The 21,863-nt window shown below is 45.4% G+C and overlaps 1 protein-coding gene across 1 annotated transcript in view; it reads left to right on the top strand.

Moving 5' to 3' along the window:
- The window catches only part of LOC144934892 (sorting nexin-5-like), a gene marked incomplete at its 5' end in the record, with an annotated part of 45,989 nt that extends 24,345 nt beyond the window's left edge, over positions 1-21,644 (top strand). The window contains 4 exons of the mRNA XM_078861161.1: positions 4,379-4,465; positions 13,125-13,214; positions 18,438-18,503; positions 20,859-21,644. Of these exons, the coding sequence (XP_078717287.1) occupies positions 4,379-4,465; positions 13,125-13,214; positions 18,438-18,503; positions 20,859-20,993 (378 nt within the window). The remainder of the gene's footprint in view (positions 1-4,378; positions 4,466-13,124; positions 13,215-18,437; positions 18,504-20,858) is intronic.
- Between the last annotated feature and the right edge of the window lie 219 nt (positions 21,645-21,863).

A 21,863-nucleotide genomic window follows, 5' to 3' on the forward strand; every position in this document is an offset into this window, starting at 1 on the left:
TATGACAAGGCAGTTTTTTTTTCCATTGGACAATCAATGCTCATTTTGCACAGAGCATACTTAGTTAAAAAAAAACATCTCACTCAGCGAATGATACTGACAAAGGGCATATTTATTGTGCATAATGGTGTGCATACTTCCTGTCTCATGCGGCTGTAATTCATCTTTTTCTGACACCTGCCCTGATTTCATTACTCTATCTCCCCTTTGGGCACAGCCCAGAGTGAGTTCACGGATACCCATGTCGTTTGAATCACTTGAAAACCATTATAAATGCATGAAAATTGCTTGAATTTGGAAGTTGAAGAACGTGCGCGCATAAAAGCACTTTAAGATAATTTCTGTGTGGCTCGACTTTGCCCATATTAATCTAGGATAACTTAAAATATATATATATATTTTGAACATTAAATAAATTATTTGTAGGTGGCTCGGGAGGAGACTAGTAATGTGCACGTCAGGGGCAATACGCCGGTACTGTTGAGATCCCAAAATCACGATCCAGGTAGATAGGTTGTCAACCTACTGCTGTACTGCTGCATGTTATTGCCAATCTCTGTATAATCCATCCAACCTGCCACACAGAGTGATGGATTACAACCGTGGGTCACCATACCAAGAGATTGATGGCTTCTAAAACATTAAATGTCTCTGTGTATATTATATAAAGTATAGTGTACACGATACATACGTACACCCTGCACACCTCCTGGATACACAATATGAGAGTAACACTTTGCAGGAAGTCACCAGTGGTCATCCTACACTTAGAATGGTGACTGCCATGGGAATTTGGAATTCATACCACTGGCTCTGGGGGATATGAACATCGCCCGATTTCTCATTTTCTAAAGCGGAAACTTTGACATGATGTTGGTCTCGTGCAGGAAGTGTTGACAAAAACTAACATGTTTAAGCGCAGAGACTCACGTACGTACATAAATAAATATGAATTTCAGTTGACTAATGTTCTGTTTGAAAAACAGGATCCATGTTATGCAATCAGAAACTTCAATACATCATATCATGCCTATTGATTTGCAGACCCAATGACTAAACCGGTGAGATGAATGGGCATTGTAGGCGGTGTTAATCAGTCTATTTTCTATCAAAACAGCAACCACCGCTAATGCCTGTGCTACTTCTGTGACCAGCACACGCCTCCTCATATCTATGAGACAATTACACATCCCCCAAAATAAATTGTGCAGTGCAGCCTGTACCATATCACAAACACATTGGCTCTGTTCAATATCTCAGTATTGCTGTTACAACAGCATAAGCTGGCTGTAAGCACACCTTATATTAGCTCAGTTCCCATATAAGCTACACATGCTTAGATTGCACTGATGCAGGCGGAAGTCGAATGGAAACTTCTGATACAAGGACACTTCTAATATAAGCACACAAAGCTTGGCTCGATGGGTTGTGCCTATTGCATTGAGCACTGAACATGCTTAGAAAATGTCCATGGTGATGTGGGGGACCAATATCGTGTATCCCATTATCCGGGGGGGGGGGTTAGGTGCGATTTTACTGCACTTGTCCTCAGGAGAATAACCCAGGTAGCTGCGTATAATTGGAATAATAGTGTCGCTGATTTATAGGAGTATTCCCAGATTCAACGGCTCCCACGGATAATAGAAGTCGCAGGTAATGGGTAATGAAAAGAGGAGTTCACCTGAAATAGCAACTACACTACCAATCAATGTAACGTATTTAAAACACGAATTAAAGAAAACAATATACAGTGATGCAATAATAGCACAATTTTCAGCAGCAGAGAATTCGACTCAGTTGGAGATTTTGAGTTCAAATCCCGGCCGTGTGTTGACTCAGCTTGTCATCATTCATGGATTGATACAATACGTACCAATTTGTGAAGAGCCAACAACGGTGGTCACCATTGTCCTCTGGAAGCACTGCTGTGTGACTTTACCGAAAGACCCAAAGAGTATGGGAGGGTTGAGTTACTGCCACCGGCTCGAGATCAGTGCCATCCCACGCTTGTCGATGGGGACACACTCTGGCTTTTAGGTACGGCGCAACGAACGGTAACATTGGCCACCTACGATACACAAGGGAGGAGTGGCGGCACAGTGGTTAGCTCACTGCGCCGTGAACCCATTCGTGAAAGTTCGATTCCCAACCCATGGCTAACATTTGTGGCGACTGATGTCTTAAAGGTCCAAACCCCTCCTTCACCAACCCGCACGGACCAGCAGAGTGAATTATGGTTCATCAAACAGGTCCTCATAACTGAAACGGCACAAAGAAGCCTTCATTCAGCAGTGGATTTATAAGCAGCCTGCTACCAACGGACTTCAGGACACCAAATTGCATGATGCAAGGCGACGTATTGCAGAGAGCTTTCATCATCTCGTTCCAGTTGTTACCGGAATGAGAGTGGACGGCTTCGTGGCCACACCGTGACCCTCGGATTAGCAAGCTCGTGGGAAGTGACACGTCGGAAACTAAAAGGCTCGCACAGTCCCAGGTGGGGGAGCAAACAGTCCTCCGTGTGCAACCGTCGAAAGCAAATTGGTCAGCAATAGGACTTCAAAAGAAAACTTAGCAAGAATCACAAGAGTAGCATCTTTGGGTCGTTTTAATTGGCCATCCCCATGACTGACTACGCGCCCGTAATTGATGCATTGTCGCCGCAAAGCCCGCCGCCAATTATTACGCATCACGGTAAATCCCCGCGCGGTGCGCAGAGGGCCGTGAGCGAGTGGCTGCGTGCTGATCTCGGCGTTTATTCAACCTGACCGAGGACGACGGTGTACGTTTTACTCGGACGGTGTCGTTTCCAAGCTCATGATGTCGACGCGCTTGTATTATTCCACTCGAGGCAAAGGACTGGGGGCTGCCACAATGTGCCTGATATAATTTCATCACAATTAGCCTTGGTCAACGCACAGATGCGCAATGGAACATTCAGACTGCAATCTGTATGGCTAAATGGGGATAATTTTTTTGTAGTTAGAACATATAACTATTGTACAATGGGTTCCCACGTGGTGAGAAAGATTATGAATAGTGTATCTAAAATAAATGGATGATCATGACAGAAATTAAGAATATGACTGACATACATTAAATGTTCTAGAAGGGTCAGCCAGCTGGAATTGGCAAATATAATGTTGAGTCTACGCTTGTCACTGTAAAAACTTGAAAACTATATATTGTTATTTTGGTCCTCCAAAAATTATGGCCTGGAGATGTATTGCATTCATTCATTGGGTAGAGTCTGTCGAAAGCCATACATGACTTGAAGTCATCTGCTAAACAATTAAATGTGTTCAATGTCCATTATCAAATATCATGTGACCCAACTGTTTGGGAGGATCTGGCAATCTACAGATGTTTGAGGACCGGTTCGAGACGTTATTTATTAAGGATTGTCTCTCGTATTCACACTCATTGCGGCTCTTGAAATCTTGAGATTTTTTTTTTACCAAATTCGAAAAAGTCTCTCTAATTGTTATTTTGGTTACTAACCCCTGGTCATGGTAAAGCTGATTGGAAGTAGGCAAAGCCCATTACCGAACTCTGTGTGAAATATGTATTAATATCATAGTAACCTAGAAAAACTTTCACTGGCTGGATTCCTGCCTGGCTGGCTGGTGCACGGCCAAGTGCGTGTGCATGTTGGTGACGTCACTGCGGGCAGGCAGGCAGGAGGAAGGATCATGTTTAAGGGATGCTGTTTCTTTTGAATTTGTTTTTGTCTAATAAGTTTGTCACTTACAAATACATTTTACAAATTATTTTCAGCGAAGTTAAGCATATTCCTTCCGAAAGCATACAGCCTTCCAGAATATGCCAGCAATAGCTGCTTTTGAATACCTGTAAATATTGGCCAAACACAAGGACTCAGTGTGGCTAGCAATACACACAATGCACAAGGTCAAGTTCATCTTGGAAAAGCCTAAGGCAGGATCAGATACCATCTTCCACTGATGTTCTGCAGTTGGCGTTTAACCCGGGTTACTGGGATCGCAGCTCAGCGTGCCAACAACTGTGCCACCAGTTTCCCAGACACACACACATTATTTACGATCAGATGAAAGCCTTTCAGATACAATGTATTTTTTCAGAAACGAAACCTGGGACATGTGAAGAATTTCCTGAAATGACCCCGTCACCTCGGAAAGCCCGACCTCTCTCTCTCTCTCAGCCATGAAGCTACTCAGCAGGCTGCAGGGCCACCTGGGAGCTGCTGCAGGTGCTTTGTTGTCAGGAGCGCCGCGAACGGCTGCCTCGGCAGCGCGCTCCGGTGTTTCAACTGCTGCGCGACCGGCCCGTGCGCTCGAGATGCGAGCAGACGTCGCGGGGATGGCTCCCACATCGTTCCGCTTTGTTCCGCTGTCGCCAGGGTGGGATGGAGGATCTGGTGGCGAGTGAACTCTGGACTCTGGGGCTCCACCTGGAGCACTACGTGCACCACCAGGAGGCCGAGAAGGTGGGTGCAGCACCCGTCAGTGATGACAAGGGGCTCAGCTCTCGTCAAGTTCTTTCTCCAAGTGGCATTGACTTGCTTAGCATGTCCTGTTAACATTATTTATATCAGGGTTTCCTGAACTCCAGTCCACGTGACCCACCACTCTACCATGCTACGTCGTTCCAATGTACTCCAATTCAAATACAAATTAAGTCGCTCCATGCGCCTGATAAGTGTTAATATCACACGTGACGCTCGAAGAAATTCACACTGTCTGCTGCACAGAGAAAACGTGTACTCCACACGCATACCAGGGGCTACATCTGAATCAGCTCTCTATTAACACAGACAGCATTAATTGCGTAGCGTTTATCAATCATCAGGCGCGAGCAGCGTGAAACAACTTAATTTGTATTTGAATGGGAGTAATTGGTAAACGCGGAAAGATGTATTGGCATGGTGGGTCACGTCAACGTGTTTGGGAAACCCTGACACATGTGCCGTGTATAAACTCAATCGGTTAGTTAGACTCCTGTATAGCTTTCTGATGTGCTGTTCAGTTCTACGCACTTGCTTACCAACCGAAAACACAAATACATTAAAGTCCACCTGAGACCCAATAAATGCGTCCTACCATCTCCTGGCCACCTCACAGTCTGCGCTCCCAAAAGCCGTGACACCTGACATGCATTGGTGACGAACTCATCCAAGTAGGGGGGGCAGCCCCTCCTTCCCTTTTGAGATACGACACAATCAGGTGCAATCAGGGTGATGTGGTTGTAGCTCGTGTGCACGGTTATGAAGCCCGCCGAATTATTGGCTCGTTGTATTCGGCTTTCACTTATTAAAGTATATCACCTGGAAAATCCCTTTGAGATGGAAAATCTCATTTGCAAGGATGTTCCAGGGTAGAGGGGCACACACACACACCTACTTCATATGAGGCCAGTGTATTTCGCCTGTATGTGCAGGCATTGAAATCGCACACGTATGCTCTGCATATGGTCAATTACGCGTTAACGTGATTGCAGCATGAGACTCAGAACCTGATTTTTTTTTAAATACGTAAACATAATTTGGGGTTCTAGAGTGTCTAAATATTTTGTTTACACAGCAGCTTGGCGAAGTATATTAAAGAGCCCGTTTCAGTATACATACCTGTCAACCCCTTATCAGCGCCTCCCTTATTACAGACAAATTCAGACCTTATTGGTCACCCCGTGCCCCTTATAAATCTCAATGTTCCTCCTACAAAGTCCCATCACAAGGGAGAAACACATACAAATAAGACCAACACAAATGTACCAATATTGAAACGGCTGTATGGGATTGGACCTGAAAACTCCATTTTCTTATACAATAATAGGGGTAAACCGTACAGGTTGACAGGTATGAGTATGGTGCTCAATATGCCCGCAGTGTTCTTGTAATGCTGTTACCGTGACATTACCCATTTACACTACTACATATATGGACTAGCTGCATTCAAAATCACTCCGATAATGAATGCTAAACAATGTAGACATTATTGACAGCCTTGGTGGCATCATTGCTAGTCTTTGTAAGCGTCCTTCATTAACACAAGAGAAGCAGTCATTTGTGGGGCTTTTATCTCCCCCCCCCCCCCGTGTAAGACGGGAAGGGCGGTGAAAAATCCATGCTAATAAGTAGCCACTTCAGGCTAATTACTCGCACATCGATTCCACACAGCTGCACGCGCCGCTTGTTACGCACGCACAGTGCTTTTACGGCATCTTAATTTTAAAGGCCATTAACCAGGTGAGGTGGTGATCACCTCTTGCATTACTACAATTACCCAAGCAAAGTCAAAGCTCTCCCTGTTCCAAGCGAGCAACAGGGCGGCACGCACCTCAGCAGCGTGGCCCTGGGTCAGTGGAGACAACTCCACATTCTCATTACGGGAGCTGGGTTTCTCCATAGAATGCCCACTGTTGAGTTTTCACAATACCAGAGGCCAAACGCCACAAGCCCAGGGGCCTTTGAGGTGGAAGCCAGTGTCAGGGCCAGTGTCAAGGCCAGTGTCAAGGCCAGTGTCAAGGCCAGTGACAAGGCCAGTCAAGGCCGGTTCCTCTAGGCCAAAGCAAGTGTCTCGGCTGGTGCCTCAAAGCCAAGTCATTGGCCGACGCCGTAACCCTGAGACCACGGTCTAGGGCAGGGGTCGGCAACCAAAATAACAAGAAGAGCCATTTCTTTACAATTCGGTACAAAATTCAGTATTTCAAGAGCCGCAATGCATCTGAGTACATACTGTACTCACGTACATATCGTCAAGAAGCAGCCCGTAAAGAGCCGCATGCGGCTCCGGAGCCGTAGGTTGCCGACCCCTGGTCTAGGGCAAGAGCTAAGACAATGTCCTCGAACCAGCTTCAAGGCCCAGGACTTGATGATCCAAGACCATCGCAGAGTAATACTCATGCTATTGACTGTGGAAGAACCATGGGTCAAGTTGGCCATAACTGGCATTTAAACTCGACTAAGTTGAGTTGATCACAGTACCACCCAGCTAGATATTGATTATATTGTACTTTTATTTATTGCCTTTCGTATTGATAACTACAAAGATATCCTACTTCAGAATATGATAGGATCTGGCCCACTGAACTTCTGCAAAAGCTGTCATGAGTCCTGCCGTGCTGAGAATGTGAACAACATCACCCTTCTTCTCAGAAACCTGCTTCCAAGTGAACATGAACAACAAGGTCAGCTCCTTGAAGATACAAACGAATGGACTGCCTCATGGGTTTGTTATTGCCCCCAGCACTCTTCAATATTTACATCAACGACCTACCGACTATAAAGTCACAATTATTTGTCTACGTGGATGACATCTGCATCGCAGTGGCCTGGCCATAGCAGCGGACTACTGCGGCAGATGGCTACGACAGCCAAGCACAATCAAGACCATTTGCAGTGTGCTCCACCTGCGTAACGCCAGAGCCACCTATGACGTCAAAGTGCACCTGAATGGCCAGTTGTTAAAGCACCACCCGAAGCCTGTGTTCCTTGGAGTGACGTTGGATACGAGTCTGACACCGTACCGTCCAGAAGGCAGCCAGCAAGTTGCGCTCGCGGCAGCCCAGCTGGCTAGCTCAACGTGGGGCGCTGGTGTCCCACACCCGTATGGACTCGATCAGCTCACAACAAATTGGTGGACACTTACAGGAGCTGATTGTCACCATGCAATCAGGAGAACCCCACTAACGTGGCTGCCAGTACTTTGCAACATATCCCCACCAAAAATCGGTCGCCAAGATACGACAAGGTATATGCGGCACCGGAGTTGCCCCTTCACGTCGATATCTTCAAGCCTCCACCCGTGCGTCTGAAGTCCCGACACCCAGTGTGGGTATTACTACAACCCGAAGACTCGAGTATGCGGGATACCCGCACTGCCTTGGGTGAGGAATGGAGATTTGTGTGCTTAACAAGGACCTCATCGGAGATCCGTCGGTCTAGATGCCTGGCTTCGACCTCCCAAGGTGCCAGTGCGTTTAGTTGAACTGCTTCCGGTGTGACCAGGGGATTTGTGCCGCTTCCGAACATCGATGGGGCGTAGTACGCGACAGCCGCCGCTGCGTGAATGCGGGGAGCAGGAGACCATGGTGCACATCGTCTCCGGCTGTGAAGTCCGTCAGGGTGTGCCGGGCGAACTGGTTGCCCTGCACGTGCTGCAGTAGTTTGGCTGTCACATGGGTCTGTGGCTCTGTGGGATGACGTCAACTCACAGAACATTGACACTTTTTTAAAAATCAATTTTTCTTATGTATCTGGTGCTCTAACAGTGTGAATGTCACACGTGAAATAATTCACTAAATCTTTTTTTTTTCTAAACTGTTGCGATGAGTGTTTTTTTTTTAGCGAGCACCTATCCAGGACAGCATAGCTCATAGGAAGGTGATGAGGCCAGTACAACAACACCAATGCGCATGCTCACACTGCATTTAGTGATAAATTTCGGCCTGAATCAACGAAGGGAAAGTCAAAACTTGGTTTAGGTACCATTTGCTACTGGCATTATACAGTTTGAAGAAGAGAATACAGTTTTATCAGGATCGTAGACCCATTCACTCACCACAGTGCCACTGTTCACCGTTTAAATACACGAAGTGTCAACTTAAGTGCAATGCAATACACGCAGACAAAATGCCAAGTGAAGTGTATTTACATATGTGCGTAGTACATACGTACACACATTCATTCACATGTACGCACGACGTAAGAACATAACGGAATGAAATCGACGGATAGTCTGTTGCTCAATCAAGTGCAAAGAAAGCAGGATCATAAAAAAAGATTTCACCAACATTTATCGGTGCCATATAAAGCTTTAAAGTGTAAATGCACTAAGTTCACTGTAAGATATAATGTGTCTTTGCTACGTGAGTTATGAAACAAATCGAGAGAGATTGAGTGCAAGCTTAAAGATAGCACTATGAATTTGTACTTCATAAATGTATGAATACCAAAAGAAAAGTGAATTTTAGTAAATTAAAATAAGTAAGGCCCACATGCTGGTTTTTATGGATTATTGTGGCTCTGATATATTGAAATGAGATATTGAACATTTTTAATCTTGTGACCGCTCGTGAAATTTATACCCCACTGCTTTCATTGAGGTCTATAATTCTCAGTGCGCTTCCTTAACAATTTAAAGGCACAAAATCACCTTTCTGTTCTCGAAAATTATGCACAGGCTGAAGCAGCTGCATGCCCTCCATCAGCGGGATTGACATCTAAGCCTTTGGACAAGTCAGCCCGTGCATGGCTTCTCATACAACACTTACCACTACTATATGTCCCACACGAGGCAGATTGTGGCCGCTAAGGCCCTTCCCAAAACCCACGAGAGAGATTCTATGTATTTGAGGTACGAGGTTTTTGGTCAATTCACCTGAAATGCGACCACTGTGCACAGCAGGTGATATAGGCGGCTGTGGGACTCCGTGGTTGTGCATAGGGTAGTGCAGCGCAGCACATTGTTCTGTACAGTACTTTCATGTTCCCACAGCTATGATGTCTTCACCTATTCAGATGAACCCGTTTGGTGAAGAAGAGTCCAGTGTGTAATCCCCACGAGCTATTTGATGTGGGGAAGCCCTCATTAAACAGTCGATTGACCAAGTGCTGGCTGGATGCAGACTTGCCTCAACTGCATGGAGTGACATTGCTTCCACGATGCATTTACCAACCCTGCGTTGTGGTCACGTTTCCATTAAATATGAACTCAAACTAGTATGCAATGACAAATGTAAATGTTTCGGAAAGTAATGATACAATCAATGAAAGCAACCGCTCCGAATGCATTGTAAGCGAAGGGATCAATTTTAATACAGCGTTGTTATTCCAATGTATCTGATAACAAATGACTAAAGTGGGATTACACACAGCGATCACCCCCACCGACTGACAGACTAATGAGCCGGTCACTCTTGCAAATAACACTATCGGGCATCTCTCGAGATCTCGCCTGATTAAACAAAATCAGATATACACTGGGAAGGAGCAGTGCGCGCAGCGGTTAAGCGCGTGACACTGCACACACCAGTGACTTGAATTCGATTCCTGGCCACGGCTAGCATCAGTGGCGAGTGATATCCGGACCATTTTTTTGGGGTCCCCCCAACCCACACATGGTGACGTCAAACAAATCCCCGTGACTGACACGACATGAGGACGCCTTCATCCAGCAGCGGATTAACATAAGGCTGAAAGTTATCATTTACATTACTCAAGAATATATCGTCGTAAATGTATTTTAGTCGTTCAGGACAGGGCAGCCTCATCACGTCACTAGAATAGAAACAGGCCCAGCTTTCGTCTCACCTGATGAATTTGCGTGTACAACAGTTGCCCTTTCAGAGTTAAACTCGCATGTGAATGTAAACGATTGTTTAGCATTGCAGAGACAAGCACCCAGGCCTGATAGTTGAACGTAAATAATTAAAACTCAAAATATCACACAATTTTGGGAGTTCATCGATTTTTAAGTAAAAACGATAAAAGTTTTATGTTCTGCACATTGTGCAGTAACTACATTGGTGGAATTGAACAAGCCATTTCAATGCTCCCATGAGCAGTGATGGTAGCAGCTGCCACCATTAGTCAGTGTTCTACCTGCATATGCAATGTAACTGTGTGCATGTGTGTGTACGTATTTGGGGAGCGGTAGTGTAGCGGTTATCACGCTGTGCTACGAACCTGGCGGACAAGAGTTCGAATCCCGCTCACGGCCAACCCCTGTGACCATTATCTGAACTGGTCCCGGGCCTACACTAGATCGACTCGGTCTCAAATGAGTACCTGGTGCAGTGTGTAAACATCATCGGCACTGGGGAGACAAAGGCGGCCGGGCATGGTGCTGGCCACCCATCTCGTGTGCCGTGCGGGCCTTCATAGGTGCTAGCAAACAGCACTTGCCCCAACAATCTGTTACAAGCTGTACAGGGGATCTTTGCTACTGGTAGGAACCTCCTGGTTACACCAGCCCACAGGGGATTATTGTGTCCGTCGTGCAGGGAGGGACTGGGTGGGGAGGGAGGGGCTGGGTGGAGAGGGGAGGGTGGGGCTTGGTGGGGAGGGTGGGGAGGGGCTGGGTGGGGAGGGTGGGGAGGGGTTGGGAGGGGTGGGGCTGGGTGGGGAGGGGTGGGGTGGGGAGGGGTGGGGCTGGGTGGGGCTGGGTGGGGCTGGGTGGGGCTGGGTGGGGCTGGGTGGGGCTGGGTGGGGAGGGGCTGGTCACCCCGTGGTGTGCTTTTAAAACTCAACGTTTAACCTACTCACGCCGGCTTGTGCCCGCCCTCACAGTCGGGCATATTTGCGGAATCCACCACGCCGCCGTTCACCCTGGCCATTGACCGAGCAACCAACGTTCCCACCAGCTCCCTCCGCAGGAATGTGTTTTTTTTTCAACGTATTAAAATTAACGTGTGCATGGACACAAGATCGTGTGAACTCATCTTTAGGTCTTCTTGGTTCTTTTGGTAAAGTCATGTAGACGTGAAATAATAAAATAATACAAAATAAAACAATAACATTCTCACGACGTTTCGATTGCAACACAAGCAATCATCAGGTGTGAAAAGCAAAGCAAGACATTTCACACCTGATGATGATTGCTCGTGTTGCAATCGAAACATCATGAGAATTTAATTGTTGTATCTTTTTATTGATATTTTTTCCTTCGATGTGACTTTACCGAAAGAACCAAGAATATGAATCCCTGCAGTCACGAAAGCTTTAAAACAAAATTTCATCTTTACGTGTTCGTGTGGGGAGCGACAGCCAGGATTCGATTCTCAGCCATGGATAACATCAGTGACCAACGGGTATCAGAAGTAGCCCCAGACCTTCCCTGGGTTCACAGCAGAGGTGTGGACTCGAGTCATGTGACTTGGACTCGAGTCAGACTCGAGTCATGAATTTGATGACTTGCGACTCGACTTGGACTTGCATAACAATGACTTTGTCCCACCTATGAGATGTGGACTCGAGTCATGTGACTTGGACTCGAGTCAGACTCGAGTCATGAATTTGATGACTTGCGACTCGACTTGGACTTGCATAACAATGATTTTGTCCCACCTCTGGTTCACAGCATTAAATGAGTACCTGGTGCTGTATGTAAATATCAGCCCTGAGCTTACAGCCCCCTTGTGCAATGTTCTGGCCATAAGAGGTGGTCACAAACAGCATTACCACAAAAATGTATGTGGTCACATGCGGAATCTTGTCTTCACGTGTACATTTAGCAGTGACAGTGGCATAGTAAATAAAACACTGCCCAAACACCTTGGCAACGTCGTTTCAAAATTTGTGTGGATGTGCACTTGAATGTATCCGTGAACATGGATTCACACGCTCATACGCACATAAAGGAAGTCCTCCCTACACCATTTCTGTCATGGCGGTTGTTTGACTGTACTTCACCACGCTGGTGGTGTGGGGGGGGGACTCAGGACAGGTTCAAACATCACTCACCACAGATCTTATTCAAGGTTGTAAATTCCATCGAAGGGTCATTGGGTTCATGAGACGGTGCGACGAGCCGCTGTGCAACTGTTCCCCACCCGACATGAATATGATTGAGGTTTATTAATAACCAGGTCAGAGTCCACGTTGAGACGCAAGATAAACAAGAACATGACACAACCGTCAGGGCAAGGAAGACAATGTTTTCACACTATTATCTGGGCAAGTAGTTGCACGCGCACGTGAATGCTGTCTGTGCATGCGGTGGTGGCAAAGCGGAGGTGGAGCGGTTAGCGAACCGCACTTCGAATCCGGCGACCCGAGTTCAACTTGTTTTGGGCCTTCCCTAGGTCTTAAAATGAGTACCTGGTGCGGTGTGTAAACATCAACATCGGGGAAACAAAGGTGGGCGGGTCTGCTGTTGGCCTCTCACCCCCTCGTGTATCGTGCCAACTCTAATAGGTGCTCACTAATAGCAGTTGCCCCAACGGTCTCTGAAAGCGAGACGGGGAATATATGTCTTAGTGTGCGAGGACGTTACCGTTTGTGTCCATCTATGTGTACGTGAGTGCGTGTGTCTGTTCGCGTGTGAGCTTGTGCATTCGTGTGCGCGTGAACATTCACACGTGTGTGAGCGCACGTGTGTCAATGCGCGCGCATGTCAATGCGCTCGTGTCCTGTGCTCATCTCACAGGAGATGCTGTTCAGGAGGACATGCCGGCTCATTGACGTTGAGAACGCTTCACGTGCGCTCGACAAGGCCAAGCCAGCCAAGAAGCCAGCCGTGAGTGCCCATCCCCATACACACACATTGCATCGCCAAGGCCAAGTGATATACGTGAATAATAATAGTACTAATTAACAACCCTTTCACAATTCTCTGCTGGATGAAGGCCTCCCCACGCTATGTCAGTCAAGGGGTCCAGGATTAGTTCAGATATCATTTTCCACAGATGTTAGCTGTGGTTGGGAAACTCATGTTTATCTACGCCGAAGACAGAATTACATGCCGAGGTCTTGAATGATTTCTTTTTTCATTCCTGTTGCTCTATGCGCCGGTACCGTTCCCGTTCTGCTGTAATGTGCACTGATGCCTATTTTATTGAGGGCGATATTGGCACGTAAACTAAAGGCTGATTGATTGGGCATGTATAGTCTCACTATTACAATGCTCTATTGAGCAACTGCGGTGCTTAACGCCATTAGCAGGCCTAAGACAGTGTTAAAATTCCACATTCTTAAGGCCGAGATAATTTTCCTCTGAACAACTACCGTGGAAAGCTTCCCCATGTAGTGGAGTCTCAATAAGTACGAACTGCTGTGACATGTGGATCAGAAATATGGACACAGACGAAGAAGATGAAACAAAAGCTCAAGTTGAACAGATGCATGCTTGGGTATTACACTGAGGAACAGAATGAGGAACACATCGATCAAAGAAAAAACACAAACCGCAACGGTTGAGTGATCAAATCAGCTCTTGCCTCTACATTGTAGGCCAGTGAGAGATGGTGACAGTTTGGGGAGGCCTTCATCCAGCAGTATTTGTCCAATGTTGATGGTATAGTTTCATAAAAAGTGTGAATTTTACCGACCCAGAATGAAAATGATGACGATGTTGATGATTATTCTTTTTTTACAGTGAGGACTTTGAAAGATGATCTTTTACTGATCATACTTATCTAGGAATGCCCTCTTTATTAGATAACTTTAAACCTATGTCTACAATAGGTTTGCTGATCGACTGTAACTAGGATTTGAGTTAAGAACTCTGTAAATATAGGAAAATGAACGTTTATCTTGGCATGACAAGTAAACTATTTATACGTGCACTCACAAGCACACGCCAAAGGATATTTCTAAAAAAACTGAACACAATCTTGTTATGTTTTTCAATCTCTGTGTGTCGGCAATATTAGAATTGTTTATAAATCCCATACGATCAAGAATAATCTCGGGAGACACGCTGCAGCACATCCCCAAGATAAGACCCCACGCTTTTATTTTAAGTGGAACAGATTATAGACATTAAACCCTTGATTTCAGACCAGATGGGCTGTAGAAATGGATGACGATAGCCGAATTTCCAACATATAACCTTTTGTCCACTGCTTGCTGAAAATGTGTTTCCCTGCCGCGTGAACACAAACTCAGGGCAGCCTTGCTTTGCCAAAGAGCCTTTGTCTGGCCATCCAAGCGCCCAACTATGGGGAATATGCGAGATGCAAGCAGCATAAATTCAATGGGGGGGGGGGGGGGGGTCCTAGATCCCTAGCGACGGTACAAATTGGTGGGGCAGGTTTCCTGTCTCTTGGGAAGAATATGAAGAGAAGAAAAGTGTGTACACCGGCGTGCAGTTTTATCTTCACACCACTTGCAGGGTGTCTCATTTCGCTGTGCTGCCCCAGGTTTTCGTGAGATGCACGAGTGGTGTTTGTGCCATAGATTACCTTGCCATTTTCATTTTCCACAGAAAGCCCTTGTCATTATTATGTGTACGTTTTCAATTTGTTTGTTTATAATTGGTCATGCTGTAGAATGCAAAAATTGCCTGGATTGAGGCCAATCAGCCAGAGGCATGCATATTAAACATTGAGCAATCGGGTTGGGATATAATGAGCATCATTTTTTTTGCTTTGAGTGCACATGCGCAACAAAGACAAAGACCCCCATATAGCCTTTGCAGACGGTTGGGGTGGCCAGCACCACGCCATGTCGCCTTTTACTCCCCAGTGGCGATGTTTACACACTACACCAGGTACTCATTTGAGGCTGAGTCGATCTAGGGGAGGCTCATGACCAGTTCGCATATTCGTCACCGATGTTGGCCGTGAGCGGGAATCGAACTCGGGCCGCCGGGTTCGTAGCGCAGTGCACTAACCACTACACGCGCAACACACAACAACAACAACCGCCATTCGCCACTAAGTGGCGGTGACGTCACCACGACGTGTGGCGCAACAAACGCACACAGACACACAAACATGGGGCAAGTGCTCTGTGAGAGAGTTCACCTCACGGTCTGCACCACAAACAAGTGAATCAGGAGGTGACACCACGCATCTCCAGCCCAACTCTGTCTAATTACCATTGCCAACAGTGCCATGGTGAGATACTCATTGGCCACTCGTGCTCTGCACGAATAAAATTATATAATTAAACCTGTGTGGCTGCTAACATGATGCAATGTTTCAAGTGTCACGTTTATTTTGGTTAACCAGATGAGAGCCAAAATACCGCCATGGTCTCATTTTGGAAAGACTGACCTGGGGCATTCGTCTGCCAGTAGGAGGCGATGATGCTATAATCCACGTTGAGTCATTCACTACCCTGTCACCCCCCCCCCCCCAAAGGTACAGTACACATATGTATCTCACGTGAATATATATGTGCATACAATTAGAATGCATTTCATTCCTAAGTCATGATCGATTGGAATTAAATTGCATTCCACTTTCTATTGAAGACCCAGTGCTGAATTTAACGTGACAACAACAGCTGCTACAGGTCATCAGCTGTGGGTCCAGAGGGTGCATGCTTATATGAAGCATTGCCAAACCCTCAACCCTCCCCATAACAAGTCACAAATTGGACAATTCTGCCGAAGCATACTCTGGCGTGGCATGCTCCACTTTCCACAACGGGTGCCCATTCAATCATCAAACCTGGGACTGACGATCAGGCACCCGCGAGCCCCTAACTCCCACGGGCGTCACAGTCCCACGTGTCCCTGTAAACACAAACCGTGAGTGAAAGTCTGCCACCCTGCCGGCATGGTTATGTATTGAGCGCAGTTCTATGGAACAGCACAATTGAACTGAAATCAACCAAGTTCATTGGTGTGGTGTGTCGCAGTCAGGGAAAGCAAAATTTGAATCATAATATTTATACTGGAGGAATCTGATGAGCTATGAAGCTCTTTTTCACAGATGGACAGTCGAGGATGGTCAGACAGTTACAACAAACAATACAAAAAAACACGATAGAAATGCAAATTATAGGAAAGGTAGGCAAATAAATAAAAAAATATGCTAACAATTTTTACCAGGTAAAGCCCACTGACCTATTAGCTTCATTTTCAGAAGCGATCTGGCCACAAATGATAGCTCAACGAAATGGCATATCACGTGTAAATTTATAGCGGTAAAATTATATAATGGCATATTTCTAAATGGGGAGGGTAAAAAACCGGAGGACACAGAGAAAAAATCCACGCAACCACGCGGAGAACACGCAAACTCCAAATATACAAGTGTCGGGGATGGGATCGAACCCACGACCTTCTGCATACCAGCCGAGCAAGATAACATTATAATGCGACGAAAGTTAAGCAAATGGCGCCTGGTTTCATATGAGTCCGAGACAACATTTAATGAATACTCTGTGATGCTGCACCCTGAAGTGGCCTGCAAGCTTTACGCTACCCTTTGCATATTTCCAGAGTGAAACATTTGGACAGCGCTAGTGCACATTTTAGCATTCCTCCTAACGTTTCAAACGAGGCTCCCAATGCAACCCGCACGGGGATGTTTATCCCACACCATTATAGCACGGTTGGCTACGTACGGTGCGAAAGAATGTCAACATACATACATAGATTGCCCATTTAAGGAATGTGACTTTAAACTTAATCATAATCATCTGAAACATATCATAGTGAGCATTATCTATGGTAAAATGGCGAATCCTTGTATATGTACAGTTGGTTGTGATTCCTGCCCATACACACCAGTGGCAAAATATATCTAGCTAAAATTAGCACTTGGTGCGGTGTTAAAACATTCGCAATGGGGAGACAAAGGCAGACAAATGGTTAAGACCCAACTATCACAGAACATGCGCTGCTGACCTAAATAGATGCCCATGAACTACACTTGCCCCATCAGTCGACACAGTGTAGATGTATGTGTGTGTTCGTGTGTGTACGTGTGCCTCTGTGGGGGGCAGTGACACAGTGGTAAGCACCCTGCGCTATGAACCCAGCGACCTGAGTGAGATTCCTGCTCACGGCCAACACAAGTGACGATTTTCTGAACCGGTCTTAGGTCTCCCGAAATTCGTCTCGGCCTCGAATGAGTACTTGGTGCGGTGTGTAGACATCGCCGCTGGGGAGACAAAGGCGGCCGGGCGTGGTGCTGTGCCGTGCCAGCCTTCATAGATGCTCACTAACAGCACTTGCCCCAACAGTTTGTATGGCTATGGGAGTGTGGTCTTGTCTTTGTATATATATGCATGTCTGTGTAGGTAGTAGTTACTTGCAAACAGCACTTGTCTGCAAATGGGGATCTTCATCATTGCGAGTGTGTGTGTGCTACCAATGATGTGTGTGTGTGCTACCAACGATTGTGTGTGTGCTAACAACGGTGTGTGTGTGCTACCAATGATGTGTGTGTGTGCTACCAAGGATGTGTGTGTGTGTGCTACCAACGATCTGTGTGTGTGTGCTACCGACGATGTGTGTGTGTGTGTGCTACCAAGGATGTGTGTGTGTGTGTTACCAACGATGTGTGTGTGTGTGCTACCAACGATGTGTGTGTGCTACCAACGGTGTGTGTGCGTATGCTACCAAAGATTGTCTGTGCACGCTTGTGTCTGTCTACACGTATCCCTAGAACTTGCTCTTGGTACCAACCGTACCAACACCCTATGTGCAGTGCTTGGCGGTAGTACATGCTTGATAGCAGCACTTGTGCTTACGTTCGCTCTCGGGCTAAATGGGAAATCTTTGTGTGTGTCCTGCATCATCTGCGTGCGTGCACGTGTGTGTGCTTGGGTGCGCGCGCCTGTCCAATGCTTGCTCAATACATCTTGCAAAGAGCGCGCGTTTCGCAAGGTAACATCTCACTTTCATTGGATCCTGTGGCTGTTGCAGAAGCAGCAGTAGTTTTCCAGAGCGCCGTGACTGCATTAGGCATGAATCATTATATATATGTACACACCTTTTCCCATTATGCCGTCACAGAGCCAAAAACATTTTTATGCGATCCCATTGCCTTATGCTTCGCAGGCAGAGGAGGTGAAAAAAGAGGCTGAAAAGGCACTCGAGGAGATAACGGCGACAGCCAGGAGCGAGGTATTGGCACGCGTTTGAGCTTTTAATATTCTCATTTATGCACTGGTACCAGGGCAATGTGAATAGATTAAATCTGTAATGGCTTTACTCAACGACACAACACAACATTTTCAACAATAACAAATAATGCGTTTTCGTTTTTCTCAACCCCCCCCTCCTCCGCCACAGTAACTTTGGAAAGCCATAGGAGCTCATAAAGAGCAGGCATTCTTTCATTAAAATTCTAAAGGATACCAAGATAAAGTGTAGTAATTTCTCAAAGGTCGTTTGTTGCGGTAGAAATCGTCAAACTTGTTTTTGTGTATATTTGTGAAAACATCAGAGTGGCAGCACAGTGGTAATAATTGCGCCTCGCAGCAAGAAGAGCCTCAGTTCGATTCACGAATCAGGCACCTTTTTGCGTGGAGTTTGTATGTTCCTCCCTCTGTTCCGCATGGGTTTCCTCAGGGTTCTCCGGATTCCTCCCATAGATACAAAATAAAAGAATAAAATGTAACCGTTATTTGTTCAAACATCCCAATGCTGAAAACGTGGTCGGACCCTCCTGCAACAAAAAATACCGTGAGTCTTAGTGAGGCTTATCTGAGTCCAACAAGCAAAATAATAACACTCATCAGTATGCAAAAGTAGTATTTGTGTGAAGTATACTCTCTTGAAATTAAAATTAATTTTTACAAATTTTGAAATTAAAATTAATTTTAATAAATTTTATTTTCATTTTTTACCTACGTGACTTTACCGAAAGAACTAAGAGTATGAATTCTTGCAGTCACGAAAGCTTCAAATCTAGAATTTGTGTGAAGCTTGATTTGAAGCTTTCGTGACTGCAGGAAACCATACTTTTTGGTTTTTCGGTAAAGTCACCACTGCAGATAGGCAGAATAACTCAAAATACTGACACTGTAATAGTCATTTATTACTCAGGAATACCTCACGGGAGTCCACAAGTTTAATTTGAAGGACGTACTCGGAGGCTTCGCCAATTTCTTATTGAATGTTTCAGTATGCGTCACGACACAAGAATTCCCAGAGAAACCCATGCATATGTGACGGGATAACACTCAAAATCTGCAAAGCTTTGTAATTAGTTAATTGCTGTACTGTAACCTTATAAAGGCCATACTCTTAGGTTTTTTCGGTAAAGTCACGTAGGTACAAAATAATAAAAATAAAATTATAATAAATGAAAATAATTTAGGTAAAGAATGATTTATTTTCATGTATTATTATTATTATTATTTTTTACCTACGTGACTTTACCGAAAAACCTAAGAGTATGATTCCTTGCAGTCACGAAAGCTTCAAATCTAGAACTTATAAAGGCCGCCACGTAGCCCCGCTGGTGGGTGTCTTATGGTGATCTCTGCATAATTAACCAACTCGACTCGTAAGGGTTAGCTCAAATTCGTGGAGTACCACTTAAAATACGATCAGAATCTTGATTTACACTGGAGTATTGCAATGAGCTATAAAGCTATTTTTCACAGATGTCCAGATTACTAAACTTTAGCAACATTATGGGGATGTTGTCAAAGTGGTGGCATGGTGAGCGCACTGGATTTGCAATGAAGGTCGCTGGTTCAATCTCCTAGGCCTACAGTTGAACCACGTGATCATAACAGCCCCCCCCCCCAACCTCTGTCTACCCAGACATATAAATGGGCACTCTACAGACAGTTATAGTGGTGGAGTACATTTGTGGTGGAGTAAATGTGGTTCCCCCAGCTCTTCCAGGATGTTTGGCCAGAGCGTGGAAAGTAAGCCCAAATATAAATAGCGGAGCTCTCGAGAGCTTCCTGAAGTTCTTCCGCCAGCGGTGGCATGAACAAGGCATTTTAGGGTTGTTTCTTTACCTTTTACGAGCATTGTATGCTTGGCTCTGTGGTAATAATGCTTGAGTCAGAACCAAACTGTTGCAAGTTCAATCCCTTATCAGGGGTTGATTTGAAATATCCTATAATCCCTCTAAGGTCAACAAAATGAATACTGCTTTGTAGGATGTCCACAGTGGTTGCATTATGGAACCAACTGTTCCCTGGCATATGGATGTGGAATTTTCACCACTGATTAAGAGCCTCTATCACAGATGAGCATTGTGCAATGCTCATTTAACACTTTTAATATTGATTACGGGACCATGGAATATGTTTTCAAATGTAATCTGGCATTTGTTAATGTGATGGCATTAATGTGATTTCAGTCTCTGCTCCAAAAAGGAAATGGCCAAACATCCCAAGCAGGATCCTCTTGAGAAAGAGTCTTGAGACTCAATGGCTGTCAAACTGTGGTGTGCAGGAGCGCGGGATGATTGATAATTAATTGAGCAACGCTGTGTGTGTGCTTGTCGTGGCTTAGATCGACGCGTACCGGAGCCACAGAGGAGCGGCCGGCCTAGATGCGCTCTCCAGTTTTGCGAAAGCACAGGCCAAGGTGGCCAAAGACGTCCTGGGGACCTTCCAGGAAGAGCTGGAACGGTTCAGGAAACTCTGAGAACCACCCGCTTCAAGAAGCTCTCGCCGGGCAATCATCGGACAATCCGTCATTAACTTCGCTATTCAGAAGCACCAAAGAAGATATAAAAACACGCATATATATATTTTAAAAAATCCACTTCTCAATTGGCGGTGCAGTCATTAAGTTTCCAGCGATTACAAATGCAGGCCTGATTGATTAAGGCTCGTCAAGGTGTTTCATCAGTGAGGACTATTGTTCACGCGTTTATGCCGACACACGGATTAATTATGCCGCATTTATGCAGCCAATAATGTGGGTGTCTTCGTGTTTCACAAATTTCACGCAATTATTCCTTCTCTCACTTCATAATTTCTGAATAATGTATTTTGGTCTTTCTGAAATGACCTTCACAATGTCAATGTTTAATGCGCTTGTACAACATTTTTTTTATTGGAATCGAAGCAAGTTTTAAGCAATGGAGTTTTAGTTTTTCCCCACCAAGAAGTTACGTAAAATATGCACTACAATTAAAGAGTCCTCAAATCTGTATATTTAAAAAGTGGAAATGCATTTTTGTTCCATAATCATTGGCCATAAATCAATATTGTTTACAGCCCTGAGCCAGTAGTGGAAATCCAAAATACAACTACTCACTATTGTCTTCCTACAAAGGGGTACCTATTTTAGAGAGACCCAGAACGATGAATGGCTGTGCCTTCCCCTAACTGGGGTTTGAATTCACACTTCCAACTTATAAGCCGTCCACTTTAATCGCAGCACCACCTGGCTGAATCACAATGGATACTGTGTGCATTATAGTAAGCCACAATCTACAAGTTACTCTTAAGTATACATTTTTTTATGGACAACCTTTGAACAACACAAGTCCATATTAAAGTTTGAAAA

The sequence above is a fragment of the Lampetra fluviatilis genome, chromosome 11, assembly GCF_964198595.1.
Source record: "Lampetra fluviatilis chromosome 11, kcLamFluv1.1, whole genome shotgun sequence".
NCBI classification, from domain to species: Eukaryota; Metazoa; Chordata; class Hyperoartia; order Petromyzontiformes; family Petromyzontidae; genus Lampetra; species Lampetra fluviatilis.